General features: G+C 43.8%; 1 protein-coding gene across 1 annotated transcript in view; it reads right to left on the bottom strand.

The window, feature by feature from the left end:
• The window catches only part of dcc (DCC netrin 1 receptor), a 64,210-nt gene extending 50,719 nt beyond the window's left edge, over nt 1-13,491 (bottom strand). The window contains exons 1-3 of the mRNA XM_044030801.1: nt 13,455-13,491; nt 13,239-13,393; nt 12,499-12,619 (exon numbers count right to left, since the gene is read on the bottom strand). Coding sequence (XP_043886736.1) covers nt 12,499-12,619; nt 13,239-13,393; nt 13,455-13,491 — 313 coding nt within the window. The remainder of the gene's footprint in view (nt 1-12,498; nt 12,620-13,238; nt 13,394-13,454) is intronic.
• Nucleotides 13,492-18,207: the final 4,716 nt, after the last annotated feature.

The raw sequence follows: 18,207 nt of genomic DNA, 5'->3' as shown, positions 1-18,207 counted from the left end.
ACACACACACACACACACACACACACAGTGAAACACTGTGTGTGTGTGTGTGTGTGTGTGTAATTACTGTGATTGCAGCTTTTAGGGAGAAGAATGAGAGCAGAGCTGTTAAAGCTGTAAATATCATTCTTTTTCTCCACTGACCTTCAAAGAAATCCGGATGTTTTTTTAGGTCAAAGTGTTTATGATGAACTTTGACGAGAAAACTTTATGATTCACAGAAAGAAAATAAGAAGCTCCACAAACTCAAAGTACATAATTATTATTAATAAACTTGACTTGTTTTGTTTCTGTGACTCGAGAGGACGGAGTGTTCAGATGTTACATTTAAAACAGTTAAACTTAACTTAACTAACAAATGAATAAATAACAAGTTTCTCTCCTTTTTTTCTTTGTCGTTGAATCACTTGACCAGACTTTAGTCAGTTTTTATTCATGTTACACACACACACTCACACCCACTCACACCACACACACACACACACACACTCACACCCACACACACAGTCACACCCACACACACACACACACCCACACCCACACACACACTCACACACACACACACACACCCACACACCACACACACCCACACTCACACCCACTCACTGCTGTGGAGATTTACAGGAATAAATATCCATTTTAGAGGAATTTAAAAGAGGGCACAGCGTGTGTGTGTGTGTGTGTGTGTGTGTGTGTGTGTGTGTGTGTGTGTCTGTCTGTCTGTGTGTGTGTGTGTGTGTGTGTGTGTGTGTGTACAGCAGCTGGCTGAAATGAGGCCTGAAATTGAAAGCAGGGAGAGCAGGTTGAAGCTGAGGCGCTCACTCGTCCTCGTCTGCATAAATAGAGGTTAAAAAAGAAAGAGAGAGAGTGTGTGTGTGTGTGTGGGAGAGAGAGAATATCTATAGGTAAAAAGATAAAGAAATGCAGATTACATTATTTCTGCATATCAGAGGGTTTTTTCTGTGCTGTGAGAAAAATAACAGCTCATTATCATCACTGATTATTATTATTATTATTATTATTATTGTTATCAGGAGTAGAATGTATTATATATTCTTTCATTGTTACCATGTGTCAGTGGTTCATTATCTTTAGTTTCACTATTTTCATCATTTTGATTCAAACATGTTTTAACATAAGTAGAAAAAGCCCACACTCAACCTGAAATTAACCTAAAACTATCACTTACTTTAAAAAATATACGACAGTAAAAGTCTACAACATCTTTAAGAACATGTGTCACGGTTGTGTGTGTGTCCGTGTGTGCATGTGTGTGTTACACGTGTGTGTCACGTGTGTGTATCGATTGGTCAGAGGTTAGACGTTTGCACCTCACGACCTTCACGTAAACGAGTCACAGTGCTGTATGTGTGTGTGTGTGTGTGTTGTCACCTCCACCATTGATCCCCTTTGTGATGAAACACCTTCCCATCAACCCCTTCATCATCGCTCAGCGGGAGGAAGAGGAAGAGGAAAGACATGTGTGTGTTTGTTTGTGTGTCCTTGTGAGGACCGTACACACGTGGCAGCCCTAAAGGGTCCGTGTTTAATAAATCACGAAACTACACTCCAAAGCTGCTTCACACCACAGTTCTTACCATTCACTCATTCACACACTTGTCCAACAATACATCGGCATGTAGACTAGTGGAGCCAGAAATTGAACCCACAACCTTCCAGTTGAAAGATGACTTGTTCCAACACTGACCCAACAGTGCCCAAGTGAGGACATTTAGAGAAAGTGAGGATATTTTATCTCGCGGTCACACATTTCTTAACCCTAACCCTTAAGACCTAGTTTTAGGGTTAGAATTAGGTTTAGTTTTGGTTTTCAGTTGCAAACGAAAATACCAAAAAACAACCAAACGGGAACGTTATGTGGATGCCACGGGGCAACCACAGGAGAACGTTTCAGGGAACATTAGGCTCCTACAACTAACCCTGAGGGAATGTTCTCTAAACGTTTTTGGTTTGGTTGTAACTAACCTTAGGAGGACCTTGTGTTAGTAGGGATACACCTTTGTGAGGATTAAAAATAAACTGAGGAACCACTCATTTCCTGGTCCTCACAATCAGTCTCTCCTGCATTTTTAGGGTTAAGACCTGGTTTTAGGGGTTAGTGTTAGGTTTAGGTTTAGGCTTGTATATACATCTTTGTGAGGACCAAACCTTTGACCTTCCTCACAACTTTGAAGGTCAAAGACTTGGTTTTTGCTCGAAATGTAAAGATTACATACAGATTACAGAAGGTTCAAGGTTATGGCTAGGTATGTAGTTGTGATGGTTAAAGTTAAGCTAAGGGGGCTAAGGAATTGCTAAGGAAAGTGTGAGGACCAAACAAACTGAAAAAAACCAAAGGAAGTGAGGACACTTTGTGAAACTGAGGACAAATGTCCTGGTCCTTAAAATGGACTTAAGGTTTAAGGGTCAGGCTGTAATGGTTAATGTTAGGGTAAAGGGTTAGGAAATGTATTATGTCTGTGAAAGTTGTTTTTGTAGCCTTATTAGGACTTTTATTATGTCATTATGTCAGTAGTCCTTATGGAGACCAAAACCTGGTCCTAATGAGGCCGAACCTCATTTATGAGGAACGGGTCAAATTTGGGATTAAGTTTTCACAAATTCACACGCTGCAACATGGGGTTAAGTGTCTTCGCTCAACGACACAGATAGACTAGCAGAGACAGGAATTGAACGCACAACCTTCCACTTGAAAGACAACTGGCCCTACCACTGAGCCGCCAACTCAACTTCTACCAAAGTCATTTTCTGGTCACATACTTCTACTTTTACTCTAAAAGTATCACTTTAAGGTACTTTATACAGAGACTGTCCAAATGAATGGAAGTCAATGTGTGTCCTTAAAAGGACAGCAGTGCAAACCTGTGTGTGTGTGTGTGTGTGTGTGTGAGTGTATCTATCCTGCTGTTTCAATAAAGTGCAACTCCGGGAAACGTGATCTATGTTTTCCTTTAAACGTTCCATCACAGTGTGTAATAATAAAGTCACAGTGTGTTTTAAAGTGAATGGACAGTGATGTGCTGTCAATCATCTTCACCTGAGCTGAAACTAATCAATGTTTCAGTGAATCCTTCGATTTTCAGGTCACATTTTTCTACGTGTTTTTTTGCAACACAGTGACTCAATAAAACAAAAACAACATTCCCACACAACAACCACTACAGTCTGGAATTACTCTACGTGTTTATTCAAAACATTTTCAATTTCATTTTGGGTTTTTTCAAAATCCATTGTACTTATTTTAATATTTCACCTAAATAAAAAATGACACATCATATTTAACAGATAACAATGAGCTTGTACTGAATTTATTAAAAAAATAAAAATAAAAATACTATTAGAGGAAGAGCTGAAACTCGAGAAAAGTATGTTAAGTATATTATGGTTAATCAATATATTTTTGCATCCTGATTGGCTTCAGGAGACGTATATCTATGTATATAAATACATAAATAAGGGAAAAAGTTGATATAAAAAATATAAGTGTCAATCTATGGAACAATCTGGAAATGTGTAACAACATTTCATTTTTCTCATTGAAAAAAAAGACTTATTGATAAATAAAAGTTACTTGTATATTTGTATGATTGTAAGTGCACTGCAAACCTTTAATATTAAAGTCTCATTTCTGGCAAATTGTTTTGTTTTTTTGCCAAAACAGTTAAATAAAATATAAATTTAATATAAAGTCACATGGTGTCACGGTGTACTTAAAAGTACCCGACACAAGGCTACAACAGCCTCCCTCTCTCTCTGTCTCTCTCTCTCTCTCTGTGTCTCTCTCTCTCTCTCTCTCACTCTCTCTCTCAGCTGCTGTTATTGAGCCGAGTTTTCATTAAATCCGTCTTCTTCCCGCAGCTTTGAAGCTGTTTCCACGGCGTCTCTGGGTTTCCTGTCGCCCTCCGCTCGCTGTGGATTAAAAAAGCGACACTCCAGCAGACAGATCGCAGCAGTCTCTTTTTATTTTGTTGTTGTGGAGGCGAGAGAGAGAGAGAGAGAGAGAGAGTGAGAGAGTGAGAGCAGAGACGCTCTGTCACTTACAAAAAAAGAAGAAAAAAAACAAGTGTTTTTGAGGAGGAGGAAGGAGAGACTTTGGAGGAGGTTGAAAGCTTGATATTTTTTTGTATCCGATGCCAATACCGATGTCACAACCTCGAGAATCCAGAGATGTTTTTGTAAAGTAAAGTTTAAAGTCTCATTCTATCTTAAATCTTATGAATTCACAGCGAGTCAAAGTAATTCATCCTCACAGTATAATATTAAAACAGACATGAACAGAAGAAACACACAATAAAAACTTTCAGAACTATTTTACTAAATGTTTGTGTTCGTGACAAATATTTAACAATAAAAAAGCATGAGGAAAATAAACTACAGCAAGGCTACACAGCTAATACGGCTGGCCCAGTTAGCTAAATTAGATTAGTTTTAGTTAGCCTCAAAGACTAGCCTCAAAAACTAGCGTCAGTTAGCCTCAAAGACTAGTGTAAAACAGCCTAAAAAATAGTGTCACTTAGCCTCAAAGACTAGCGTCAAACAGCCTCAAAGACTAGTGTCAGTTAGCCTCAAAGACTAGTGTCAAACAGCCTCAAAACTAGTCAGTTAGCCTCAAAGACTAGTGTAAAACAGCCTCAAAAATAGTGTCACTTAGCCTCAAGACTAGTGTCAAACAGCCTCAAAGACTAGTGTCAGTTAGCCTCAAAGACTAGTGTCAAACAGCCTCAAAACTAGCATCAGTTAGCCTCAAAGACTAGTGTCACTTAGCCTAGAAAAACTAGTGTCAGTTAGCCTCAACGACTAGTGTCACTTAGCCTCAAAAAATAGTGTCACTTAGCCTCAAAGACTAGTGTCAAACAGCCTCAAAGACTAGTGTCAGTTAGCCTCAAAGACTAGTGTCAAACAGCCTCAAAAACTAGCATCAGTTAGCCTCATACACTAGTGTCACTTAGCCTAGAAAAACTAGTGTCGGTTAGCCTCAACGACTAGTGTCACTTAGCCTCAAAAAATAGTGTCACTTAGCCTCAAAGACTAGTGTCAAACAGCATCAAAGACTAGCATCAGTTAGCCTCAAAGACTAGTGTCAAAGAGCCTTGAAAACTAGAGTCAGTTAGCCTCAAAGACTAGTGTCAAACAGCCTCAAAAACTAGCATCAGTTAGCCCTCTAGCCTCAAAGACTAGTGTCAAACAGCCTCAAAAACTAGTGTCAGTTAGCCTCAAAGACTAGTGTCAGACAGCCTCAAAAACTAGCATCAGTTAGCCTCAAAGACTAGTGTCAGCCTCAAAAACTAGCGTCAGTTAGTGTCAAAACTAGCATCAGTTAGCCTCAAAGACTGGCGTAGCTTCAAAAACATCAGTTAGCCTTAGCCTCAAAGACTAGTGTCAAACAGCCTCAAAAACTAGTGTCAAAGAGCCTCAAAGACTAGTGTCAAACAGCGTAAAAAATTAGCATAATTTAGCCTCAAAGACTAGTGTCAAACAGCCTCAAAAACTAGCGTCAGTTAGTGTCAAAAACTAGCGTCAGTTAGCCTCAAAGACTAGCGTCAGACAGCTTCAAAAACTAGCGTCAGTTAGCCTCAAAAACTAGCATCAGAAGTTGAGTTTATTCTGTGATATTATATTCTTTGTTATTTTTACCTGTATTCCATTAAACACAGAATCACTTCCTGTTTATTGCTTATCGACTGTGTTTTCCTCATCAATAGCGCAGGTGATTTACTCGTGGTCAGTGTTTAGTGCTGTGTAATCACAAAGTCAAGACTTCACAAATGATTTCCTCATAAACACTAATGAGTTTTCAAACCCAGTTTATTTATGCGCAGCAAACGTTTGAAATTATGGACTGAAACAAATAAACAGAACAATAATAAAAGTAAATAAGCTTCAGAGCTGATCAGCTGATCAATATGTTATAATGTGAAAGTCACCAGCTCTGACCAGAGGAGAGTCTGTCCCTCTGTTTGTCTGTCTCTGTCCCTCTGTCTGTTTGTTTTGGATACTGTTGCCTGTTTTGTGTACCGACGCCTGACCGAATAAAGACCCTGAACTGTTGCCTTGTCTGGATTCTGCTTTGTGAGTTCACCCTTGCTTGTGCCTGACAGAACAATCTGGCCACACTATGGACTCCGCAGAGCCAGATAAGCTCCGTGCTGCTCTTGAAGCCCAAGGACAGAGGATTCTTCAACAAGAGGAGCTCATCTCAGGCATGAGGTGAGAGAGATGTCCACTCATCAGGTCTTTTGTCAACTTTTGGGTAGCAGATGAACTTTTTAGTAGAGCAGGTGCAGAAGCTGCAGAGGTTGCCCACGCCCAGTGATATCAGCGTCAGCAATTCTCCAGTCACATCTTCTGAGCCCCCACCGATGGTGGTGGTCTCTTCACATCCACCTGTCCAGGCCAGAGCGGTTTTCCCGTGAGTCCAGTGACTGCAGAGCATTCCTTGCTCAATGTGAGTTACATTTTGAATTTCAAGTAGAATCATTCCCTAATGACCGCTCCAAGAATGCCTACATCATTTCTCACCTGCTGAGACCTGGGCCACAGCTGAGTGTAGCAGGAGGTCTGCTGTTTGTAACTCTCTGGGCTTGTTCACAAAGACATTTGTACAGATTTTCCAGACAACCTCCCCTGGTCGAGAGGCTGCTAGGCCCCTTGTTTCTCTTCATCAAGGGAGGAGACGAGTCTCTGATTATGCCATCGACATTCGAACCTTGGCAGATGAGAGTGGTTGGAATAATTCTGCTTTGTCTGATGCCTTTTTAAATGGACTGTCTGAGAAATTAAAGGACTACTTGGCCCCTCTGGAGTTGCCCACAGAACTCGACGCCCTTATCGCTCTTGCTTCCAAGGTGGATAAAAGACTGTTTGAGCGAGAGAGGGCAAGGACGCAAACCAACAGTCCCACCCCCAATCAGCAGAGGCAGTCAGCTGGTAGCTTCTCACCCTCCTCGCGGCGTTCTCTTTCTGCGGTCTCCACTAAGCTGTCCTCCATGTCATTGGAGGAACCCATACAGATTGGGAGAACCAAGTTCTCCCAAGAGGAGCCTCAGAGGCTGCTGCATCTCCTGTGCTCGGGTTGGACACTTCCTCGCCAGCTGTCCGGAGAGAGGTGTTTTCACTGGGAAGAGGGGCGGATTGTTGAGTCAGTCACTTTTGAACTCTAAGTCTCCTCGCTTGCTTCCTACAATTACACTCACCTCCCCTCATTCCTCTTTTAGTCATCCAGTCCTTGTTGACCACCTGTTAAGATCACCTTTGCGGACTCCCACGCAGAGACTCTAAGTTTTCATTTGTACCATGATCCCCAACACCCCTTGATTCTGGGCCAATCCCCACATTAACTGGTCCACAGGCAAGGTCACAGCTTGGGGAGCAGACTGCAAGCATCGCTGTTTTCCAGGAGTAGTCAAAGCCCCTGTTTCTCAAGTCCCTGCAAACTCCGTTCCTCCCCCATCAGAGACGGATTTTCCTAACCTTTCTAATGTTCCCACCTGCTACATGGATCTTAAAGACGTTTTTAATTAGTCAAAGGCCACTTCCTTACCACCTCACCGCCCATATTTATTTGTTTAATTTATTTATTTATATGTTTATTTCTGTCATGTCAGTTAGATCAATCATCATCACACATCATCTTAGTTCACACAATACACATAACCGAAAGGGAAAGTGGGAGTAGTCCCGCCCCCATTACCACTTTTCTTATGACAGTTTGACAAAACATGTTTCAGCAGCAGTATGAATGCAACATTGCATTCAGTGACCAGCTTAGCAATTCCATCTTGGATCAATTGATTCTCTGTAGTGGCTTGATTCACAGGGTATGGCTTCTTGTGTATGGCTTCTAAATACTTCTCATTTGTGCTTATCAATGTCAGCTATTGTTTGGGCACATTGATTGCGCCATCGATCTGTTGCCAGGCACCTCTCCTCCAAAGGGGCACCTGTATTCCCTTTCAGGCCCAGAGGTGCAGGCAATGAAGGACTACATCGACTCCTCATTGGCAACAGGAATCATCCGCCCATCCTCATCGCCAGCTGGTGCAGGGTTTTTCTTCGTGGGCAAGAAGGACAAACCCTCAGACCTTGCACTACCCTCAGACCTTGCACTACAGAGGCCTCAACAACATAACCATCAAGGTACCCCCTCCCTTTGATTTCTTCTGGCTTCCAGAAGCTGAAGAGGAGTTTCACCACTGCACCTGTCCTTCCATCCTTCCAGTTTGTGGTAGAGGTTGGAATTGGGGCCGTTTTATCTCAAAGGTCAGTCAAAGACAGTAAACTACATCCATGTGCTTTCCAAGAAACTCTCACTTGTGGAAAGGAATTATGATGTTGGTGACCATGAGGTTCTGGCCATAAGAGTGGCAATGGAGGAGTGGAGACACTGGTTGGAGGGGGCTGAGCAGCCATTTTTGGTGTGGACAGACCATAAAAACTTGGAGTATTTGAGAACGGAGACTGAACACCAGGCAGGCAAGATGGACACCATTTTTTAATAGGTTTAACTTCACCCTCTCCTATCATCCAGGTTCCAAGAACCTTAAACCTGATACCCTCTCAAGATACCCTCTGAGCCTAAGGCTGTTTCCTCCATTCTGCATCCTTCATGTTTTGTTGGCGCTGTTACCTGGGAGATTGAGAATAAGGTCAAGGAGGCCAATAAGAGATGTCGGATTCCGAATAGGGTTCCCACCTAACGTCTGTTTGTTCCTCCTGTTCTCCGTTCTCAGGTCATCCACTGGGCGCATTCATCACTCCTCTCCTGTCATCCAGGGATTCAGAAAACTATCTTTATCATCCGACAACGATTTTGGTGGCCATCTCTCAGGAAGGAGGTAACTGAGTATGTATCTGCCTGTCCAGTATGCTCTAGTATGCTCTTCATTTTATTCCACTGCCTAAACTCCCCTCTGCCAAGGAGACAGCAGAGGTGGTTTTGCACCATGTTTTCCGTCTTCATGGTTTCCCCAGGGATATCCTGTCTGACCGGGGGCCTGGAGGTTCTGGAAGGCTTTTTGCAACCTACTCGGGGGCCACCGTCAGTCTATCCTCAGGCCACCACCCTCAGACCAATGGAAAGACAGAGAGACTGAACCAGGAACTGGAGACGGTGGAGTATGCACATAACACCTTACCTTGTTCCACATCTGGCATGTCTCCATTCCAGTGTGCATATGGCTAGCAGCCCTCTCTGTTTCCTTCACTGGAAAGGGAGGCCAGTGTCCCCTCTCCACTGGATCTGGACTCGAGCCCGACAGGCCCTCTTAAGTAACTCGGCCCGCTACAAGAAAGCGGCGGACCAGCACCAGCTTCCTGCCCCATTCTACCAGAGTGGCCATAGGGTGAGGTTGTCCACAAGGGACCTTCCTCTGTGCATCGAGTCCCGTAAATTGGCACCTCGCTTCATTGGTCCTTTCCCTGTGTCAAAGGTCCATGAAGGTTCATCCCACGTTCCATGTCAGTCGACTGAAGCCGGTGAAGGAAAGCCCATTGGTCCCAGCCTCTAGGCCCTCGCCGCCCCACTGGACGGTGGCCCAGTCTACACTGTAAAAAAACTCTTGGCCCCTCCGGGGCCGTGGTCGGCAGTACCTTGTGGACTGGGAGCGGTACGGCCCAGAGGAGAGATTGTGGGTCTCAGCAAGGAACATTATGGACCCTGTCCTCATCCGGGATTTCCACCAGCTCCATTCTGAAGAGCCTGGGCCGCTGGGTGCCAGCCATTGAGGGAGGGGTACTGTCATGGCCCGTTCTGCCATTTAAGTTATGTTATTCTCACCCTGCCTTGGTCTTGGTCTGAACCTCACATGAACTTGGTCTTGGTCTTGACTTTAAAATCAGGAAGATCAGATAAGATCAGATTTAAATTCTCATCACAAACCAGATCAGCAGATCTCACTTAGCTTTAGCAGGATTACTCCAGACCTTCCAGACCTTTGGGGGAAACATGTTTTAACTTTCTCAGCAAATCAAAAACAAACTAACACACTTCCTGTACGACTGTGTGATGCCATGTTTTTTTCCAAACGTGGGAAAGATCTGACGCCCAAGACGTGACAAGCTAACAGCTACAGGGATGTAGATGGAGTTAAGTTTGGGAACAAGCACGCGCACACACCTCTCCACCTGTCACACTCACACTCCTTTGGTTCTCTCGGGCTAGAGGAGAGGAGGCTTCGGTCGCCATGGCAACAGACAGAGTCCTTCTGCCCCCCCCCAACACTCCACATTCTACACACACACACACAGACACACTCCTGTTGTAGTGTGTGTGTGTTTGATGGGTTTGCTAAGGTCAGATGCTCACTGTGGAATACAAATCTGTCATGGCTGACACACTTCCTCCTCTCTGTCTCTCACTCTCCCTCGCTCTGCCCTTCGCTTGACCCTCCCATCTCTTAGTTTCATCTCTCTCTCTCTCTCTCTCCATCCATCCATAGCCTCCCTCTATCTTTTATAGAACTGTGTTGGGTGACTGGATTTTATCTGTCTCTCTCTCTCTCTCTCTTCATTCACTGTGACCATCGCTCTATCTCTTCTCCTCCAGCTGCTTGAAAATCATCTGTGAGGATTTTATCTCTCTCTCCTCTTTCTTCTGTATATAAGTGGTTGGTTGGTTGGTCAGCAGGTAGGTAGGTTGGTTTAGTTAGTTGGTAGTCAATACGTTCAACGACAGCTAGTTAGGTACAAAGGTGGGAAGTTAGAAAGGTAGGTACTGTGGGTAGACTGGGTGATTGTAGACAACTATGAACAGATGTAGGTAGATGGTTAGTTAGGGTGATTGGTTGGTTTGGTTAGTCACTAGGTTCAGGGACAGGTAGTTACATACAACGGTAGGGAGGTAGGTAGGTACAAAGGTGGGTATGTGGAGACTAGTTGATAAGTATGTATAAAGATATTTTTAATCATATATTCATTTCCATCACATGGTAATTTAGTGTATTTTTATTTTTATTTATTGTGAAACCACTGAAGCAGAATAATAAACACAGAATGACGGACTGAAGAAGATCCTGATCCAGCCCCCAGATCAGATCCACACCAGGATTTAACTGAGACTACAGTGAGAGGGAGCTGATGGTCTGTCATTAATTCACTCTCACACAAGATGAACACATGGACATTAACACACCATCAAGTTCTCGACCTCCAGTTCAAACCCTAACGCTAAACAAACCACACGCACACACGCACGCCGCGACACACACACACACACACACACACACACACGCACGCACACACACACACACACACTGCGCACACACACACACACACACACACACACACCACACACACACACACATGCACACACGCACACAAACCAGCCAATCATGAGACATCAAAGAAATCAAGACTTAAATTCATGTCCACATCAACATCACAGGTCAGAGGTCAGAGGTCAGACTATTTCAAGATACACTTGTGGTACAAATGCATCCTGAAGAGATTTAAGTACAAAAGAGGCAATTATGTGTGCGTGTGCGCGCGTGTGTGTGTGTGTGCGTGTGCGTGTGTGTGCGTGTGTTAAAAGCCACTCAAGGATCAAGAGGCCTGACTCTGTCAAGGGTAACACGGTGGTATGCTGACACACACACACACACACACACCTGCCGTGACTTCTCACGGGAACGTCTGATTGGCCACTGTGAGCCTGCTGGGATGTGTGGTTCCCGTGGCGATTGTAACCAAGCGATAACACCAACCATCTGACCCTCGTAATATCTGTGTGTGTGTGTGTGTGTGTGTGTCTCGCCATCTGTGCTGCTGGCTCATGGGAGATGCAACACGCTGAGCAGTGATTAAAGTAGGATGTAAGAAAGAAAGAAAGAAAGAAAGAAAGAAAGAAAGAAAGAAAGAGGTAACAATTAAAAGTAAACACACAGAAATGCTAACAGCTCAGCTGAACGTCTGACTCAGCACATTCACATTAAAATGCACTGTGTGTGTGTGTGTGTGTGACTGAATTGTAACTGTGACACAAACAACACGCAGCACAAAAACAAACGGTGACTCGGCCAGAATCAGCCGTGACTCAGCAGTTTAATCAGGAGCGAGAAAACAAACCCTCACATTTTATGACGACACGAGAAGAAGAAGGAGAAGAAGGAGAAGAAGGAGAAGAAGAAGGAGAAGAAGGAGAAGAAGGAGAAGAAGAAGAAGAAGAAGAAGCACTCACACGTTTGATGAAATTTGGGATTTTTCACTGAAAACGACTTTCAGACACAAATAATTGTGTTTTCCTGTTAAATAACACAGTTTGTGACAGAAGCCAGTGTTTATGATGGATTATTAATATTTATAGACATTTTTCTTAGTGAAGTGTTTCTATGTTTTAGTTTTAAACCTGAGCTTCACACGTGTTTTTCTCACTATTGTAATCCCCCCAAAAAAAGGAACTTCACAGGAAACGGCGTCAGATCAGACAGGAAGTGACATAAGGACAGGTGAGAGCAGCGTGTGTGTGTGTGTGTGTGTTCTTACCTGGCTCTCGCAGCAGCAGCTGAGCCATGGCCTGAGCGCTGCCGGCCGAGTTCTCAGCCACGCACTGATAAAAGCCCTCGTCTGACTTCACCAGACCCAGGATCTGCAGGTTACTGCCGTCCTGAACGACAACAATGACGACAACAACGTGTTAACAAACAACAATCCTGACACACAACTGTTCACAAAGTGTTTTTGTGCAGTTGCTTTAAAGAGGATAATAGGATTATACAGCAGGTTAAACCCTGTGAGATTATGAAAGTACAACAGATTAATGTTTGATTTGACGATAACTAATCTGCCATTGAACGTCCATTTTGTGGCAGGAAACTCTCCCACACCAAACCTCACAGAGAAAATCAGGGATTTTAGCTCACATGGACTCAGGAGCTGCTGGTCTGCTGCTGCCTCGTGTGGTCACTTTGTATCACAGGTTTATCTGAGTGAAGGACTTTCAATGACGACATCAGCAATTAACACATTTGAACTTAGTGATGGAGGCAGCAGTGGATCAACAGCTCCTGTGTGTGTGTGTGTGTGTGTGTGATGATAAAATCACTGATTTTCTCTATGGGCTTTGGTGTGAGTGAGTGAGTGATTTAATGTTGGGTTTTCCTCATCACAAAGTGAAATCATTTGTTACATCTCAGTAAAAGTTTTGTTTTACAGATGGAGAAACACACTCTGTATCACGCGGACATGTGGATGAAGCGAGTGTCTCGCGTGTTATTGTGACTCACCACGATCTGGAAGTAGTCACTGGGGATGACTTCCTCTCCGTTCTTCATCCAGCGCACGGTGGGCTGAGGGTTTCCCGCCACGGCGCACTCCAGCTCCGTGTCAGTGGACTCGTACGCGTACGAGTTGGTCGGGTAGTTGAGGAACTGAGGAGGAACTGTGGGAGAAAATAAAAACAAAAGCATGAGACAAACACACACACACACACACACACACACCTTCACTCACTTCCTCCGTGACTGTGTTTTTCCACATTAGCGAGTTCATGTAACGAGCTCACTTATTTACAGGCTAATTAACGCGATTACAAACTCCTCCGTGGCAGTTTAGTGAAGAGATGAACGCGTTTGACCTCATTACCCTTCACACATCATTACACACTCGTCTCATCGTGGTCAGCTGTGAATTCACTCCACCATTTCCGGCTTTAAATCTCCCGTTTGTTGTTGTTGTTGTTGTTGTTGTTATTATTTTACAGAGATAAGACAAACAGACTCCACAGAAACAGTCCTGTAGAGGGCAGTATTGTACTATTAGCTAAAATTAGCCACAAAAAAAACTAGCTAACCCTGCAGGTCATTACAGATTAAAGCAGATTAATCAGCTATTAAAGGTTTTATTTCATCATCAGGTCTCTGACGTTAACGTAAATGTAATCTGGATGAATAACTCACACATTTCCAGAAGCAGCACAGAAGATGTTTAGCTAACAATAAACAACTCTTCTACTTTTACAGTTAATATCACTGGTGTCGTGTTTGTGTCACAGTAAACAGTCACACACACGGTATTTAGTCATTTTACGACTGTAGACACGTTGCTGTCGACTGCTATTGCTAACAGAGGCTAGCCCGAGATGTTTGCGTCCATGTTTTTTTTTTTTCTGATTTCTCAACTAGAATGCAGTGAACTCGGGTGCCATGTCACTTCAACCTATGACTTTGGATGGAAATAGAACGTAGCATACATTCAAACGTTAGCTAAAATGCTAACACTCTACCTGTTCTAGACTATTGCAGATTAATGAGGTAGCTTAGCTTTTATTTCATTACTTAATTTCATCATCAAATCTCTAAATTGAATGTATGTTTGAATCATTTTCTTCACTTTGCTAAAACTAGTCAACAGCAGGGGTCTTGAACTTGTCGCCCACAGGCCACATGTGGTCTCCCTGGTCCATGTTTGAGGGCCCCGGGGTCGTTTAAGTTTGAGGGCCCCCGGGTCGCTTAAATTTGAGGGCCCCCGGGTCGTTTAAGTCTGAGGGCCCCGGGGTCGTTTAAGGTTGAGGGCCCCCGGGTCGTTTAAGTCTGAGGGCCCCCGGGTCGTTTAAGTCTGAGGGGCCTGGGGTGAGTCTGAGGGCCCGGGGTTTAAGTTTGAGGGACCCCGTTTAAGTTGAGGCCCTGTCTGAGGGGCCCCGGGTCTTTTAAGTCTGAGGGCCCTTGGAGGAGGGCCCCCGTTTAAGTTTGAGGGCCTAAGTCTGAGGGCCCCTGGGTTGTTTGACTGAGGGCCCCCAGGTCGTTTAAGTCTGAGGAAGTCTGAGGGCCGGGGTCGTTGAAGTCTGAGGGCCCCTGGGTCGTTTAAGTTTGAGGGCCCCGAGGTCTACAGGCTAAAAATAAGAGAATGAATCTGGTCTTAAAATATTATATATATATATATTTAAATATAAACAGTCAACATAAATAAAAGCAGTGTTAATAAAGATCTGAGGACATTTTGACCACGTCCACACAGACATTCTATCATCCTGACATGAATCGATGACTAAATGAATCACCACCTACTTTGTAATGACTTTCTAATCTCACTACGACTATTTACTACTTTATAATCAGTTTGAGTGTTTGTTTGTTTTTCTTAATAAATTCATTTCAGCCTATTAATGTCAATATGTCCTGGTTTTGTTTGCATTTAATAGAATAAATGAATCAAAAAACGAAAGAATTGAGTCTGAATTTATCTGAAACTAATTTGTATGGTGTTGTCAAACTCCACCCTGAGCTGAGAAAGTTTGTAGAGGAGGACGGTCGTGTTCGCCGGCGTCACATCGATACATCATTATGTGGAGGTGTAACTTTATCACGGTGCTAATGCTCTAATTAAGAGCTAATGATTTCCTTTAAACTCTGAGCAGCTGCAGCGACACACACACACACACACACACACGCACAAAACATCAAGGACAGGGTCACTTTTCATAAAAATCTACTTTGAACAAATATAAATAACTTTTTCTTTGAAGAAATTCAGATCCCTGCTTGAACGGTATTTATTATTACTTTAACTCGTGTTGTGAACAGTTTTAAAACAAAATGTAAAATCAGAACATGTGTTTATTTTATATATAAACACTAAAAACCTATGGTTTAGTTTGGTTTCCCCGATAAAGATCACATTTTGGCACAAAATGGCTCAGTAGCGCCCCCCAAAGGTGAAACTGAGATGCACCAAATTCCACAAAACTTGGTGGAAACACGTCACAGCCCAAAACCAACAAAAAAACAGGAAGTCGGCCATTTTAAATTTGCCGTCCATCTTCGGCGATTTGCAAATCGGTTTTCGTGAATGAACGAACGACATTTGTAGCAAACACATCAAAAGGTCTCACAGATTCAAAAGGGCGTGGCCACGGCAACCGTCGAAAATTCGACCATTCAGGAGACAAGGGCGTAGCGCCACCTGCTGGTAGGGCGGCAGCTGCAAAGGCCCCGCACAATGCTGCGTGTGCATTTCATAAATATGAATTGAATATTATATTTAAATGTACAAAGCTACTTTTTCCACTAATTAAAGGTCCATTCGTGACACCTGAGGGTGAGACTGCACACTCCTCCGCTAACTCCTCATGTCTTTTTTACATAGCTTTCTTTTTTTTGTTGGTAATAAATGCAGATGTACTTTATCATTAGCATAGTTAGCATCTGTTCAAGCTACTGTAGAAACATGGTGGAGGTGTTTTACTCACTCGTAAATGTTACATACTGGACCTTTAATGGATGCATTTACTCTACAATCAGCTGTCGTACAAGGATTTAAACAGTTTTCCCACGTCACGTCTCCTCAGCCTTTGTTGGAGGATTTCCCCGGACGTGTGTGTGTGTGTTTGTTTCTTTTATTCTCAGATTACCATGTTTACAAAAGTGTTTGTGTTTCCAGATTTTGGTCTTTGTGACAATAACAACAACAACAACAACAGGCGCATCAACGCGCTTCTGCTTCCTGCTGGAATAAAAACAGCCGAGAGCGACAATTCATATGGTAAACATGATGCAGCGACGAGCGGTCTGACCTCTGTCACTCACAGACACACACACACACACACACACGCACACACGGCTGTCAGTCATGACTCAAACAAAACACAGTTAAACAAAACTAAAACACGTCTTCACTTTTTTTAAATGTGATGCATTTTCTTGTGAGGATTTGCAGTGTTTCCTTCTTACAGGGATGTGAATCCCTTTAAAGTGATTGTATACATATACTACGACATGGTACACACACACACACACACACACACACACACACACACACACACACACAGCGATGCTGCCTCTCTATAGCTGCGCCATAATAACTTCCACTTAGCATTCAAATGGAAATCTGCTCCATCATTCATTTCACTGAACATCTGCTGTGTGTGTGATGATAGTATCCACTGACACACACACACACACACGCACACACACACACACACACACACACACACACACACACACACACAGTTAAACTTGAGCAAGGACTTGTTAGCGAACCTTTTTCAGACGGAGCTTAACCATCATTTATATGCCATTAATGACGACACATGCACACACACACACACACACAGACACACTGTGGACATGTGTCTGAAACAGTTAAAGGGCCATAAAACCACTGGAGGATGAAGGGCTGACGTTTCTGTTCAGGGGAAAACTGGACAAAAGCTTTTATAGAACCACACAAACATGTTACACAACACAGTAGAGTGCACGTATAATACTCTACTGTTCCACGAGGATGTTATAGCAACAAGTCAAATATAGAAATAATGCATTTACTCTTTATATCACTGTGAGAACAGGAATGTGAAGTCTGTAAACTGCTCACTCTCTCACACACACACACACACGCACTCTCACTCTCCACACACACACACACACACCCACACACACACCCACCTTTTACCACACACACACTCACTCCTCCTCTCCCATACACACACACACACACACTCCCTCAGCTCTTCTCCCACACACACACACACACACACACACACTTGCTTCCACCTCTCTCCCACACACACACACACACACACACACACCTTTACTCTCTCCCACTTGCTCTCCCACACACACACACACACACTCTCCTGCACACAAGCACACTCCCACACTGCACTACTCACTCACTCCTCCCTCTCCCACACACACACACACACACACCTGCGCCCTTTTTACACACACTGCCTAAACACTGCGCACACACAAACACACCTGCATACACTCGCCTTGCGCACAAACACACACACACAAACCTGCGCACACACACACACACACACACACCACTTCCACACACACACACACACACACACTGCCTGCACTTTTACACACACACACACACACACACACACACACTAACACTCCTCCCACACACACACACATACTCACTCACTCACTCCTCCTCCTCTCCCACACACACACACACTCTCCACACCTCACTCCTCACTCTCCCACACACACACACACACACACACACACACACATGTGAAGAACAACTTTGGGGTATTTCTTCCTCGACTGCAGCTCTCCTGGCAAGGCAGATACTCCAGCTGGTTGCCATGGCATTTAAAGAGCAGCACGGTCCGCGGCCCGGGGGTTGAGGACCGCTGCTGTAGAGGATCAGTCTTTACACAAAGATCAGCGACCACAGGCTGTAAACCTGAAATCATTCCCTTCACTCCAGACTCTGGAGGTCACACTGCCACTGAGGCTG

Source organism: Solea senegalensis, linkage group LG7 (assembly GCF_019176455.1).
Source record: "Solea senegalensis isolate Sse05_10M linkage group LG7, IFAPA_SoseM_1, whole genome shotgun sequence".
NCBI classification, from domain to species: domain Eukaryota; kingdom Metazoa; phylum Chordata; class Actinopteri; order Pleuronectiformes; family Soleidae; genus Solea; species Solea senegalensis.
The sequence above is the reverse complement of the archived record's forward strand: the minus strand, read 5'-3'. Positions and strand labels throughout refer to the sequence as shown.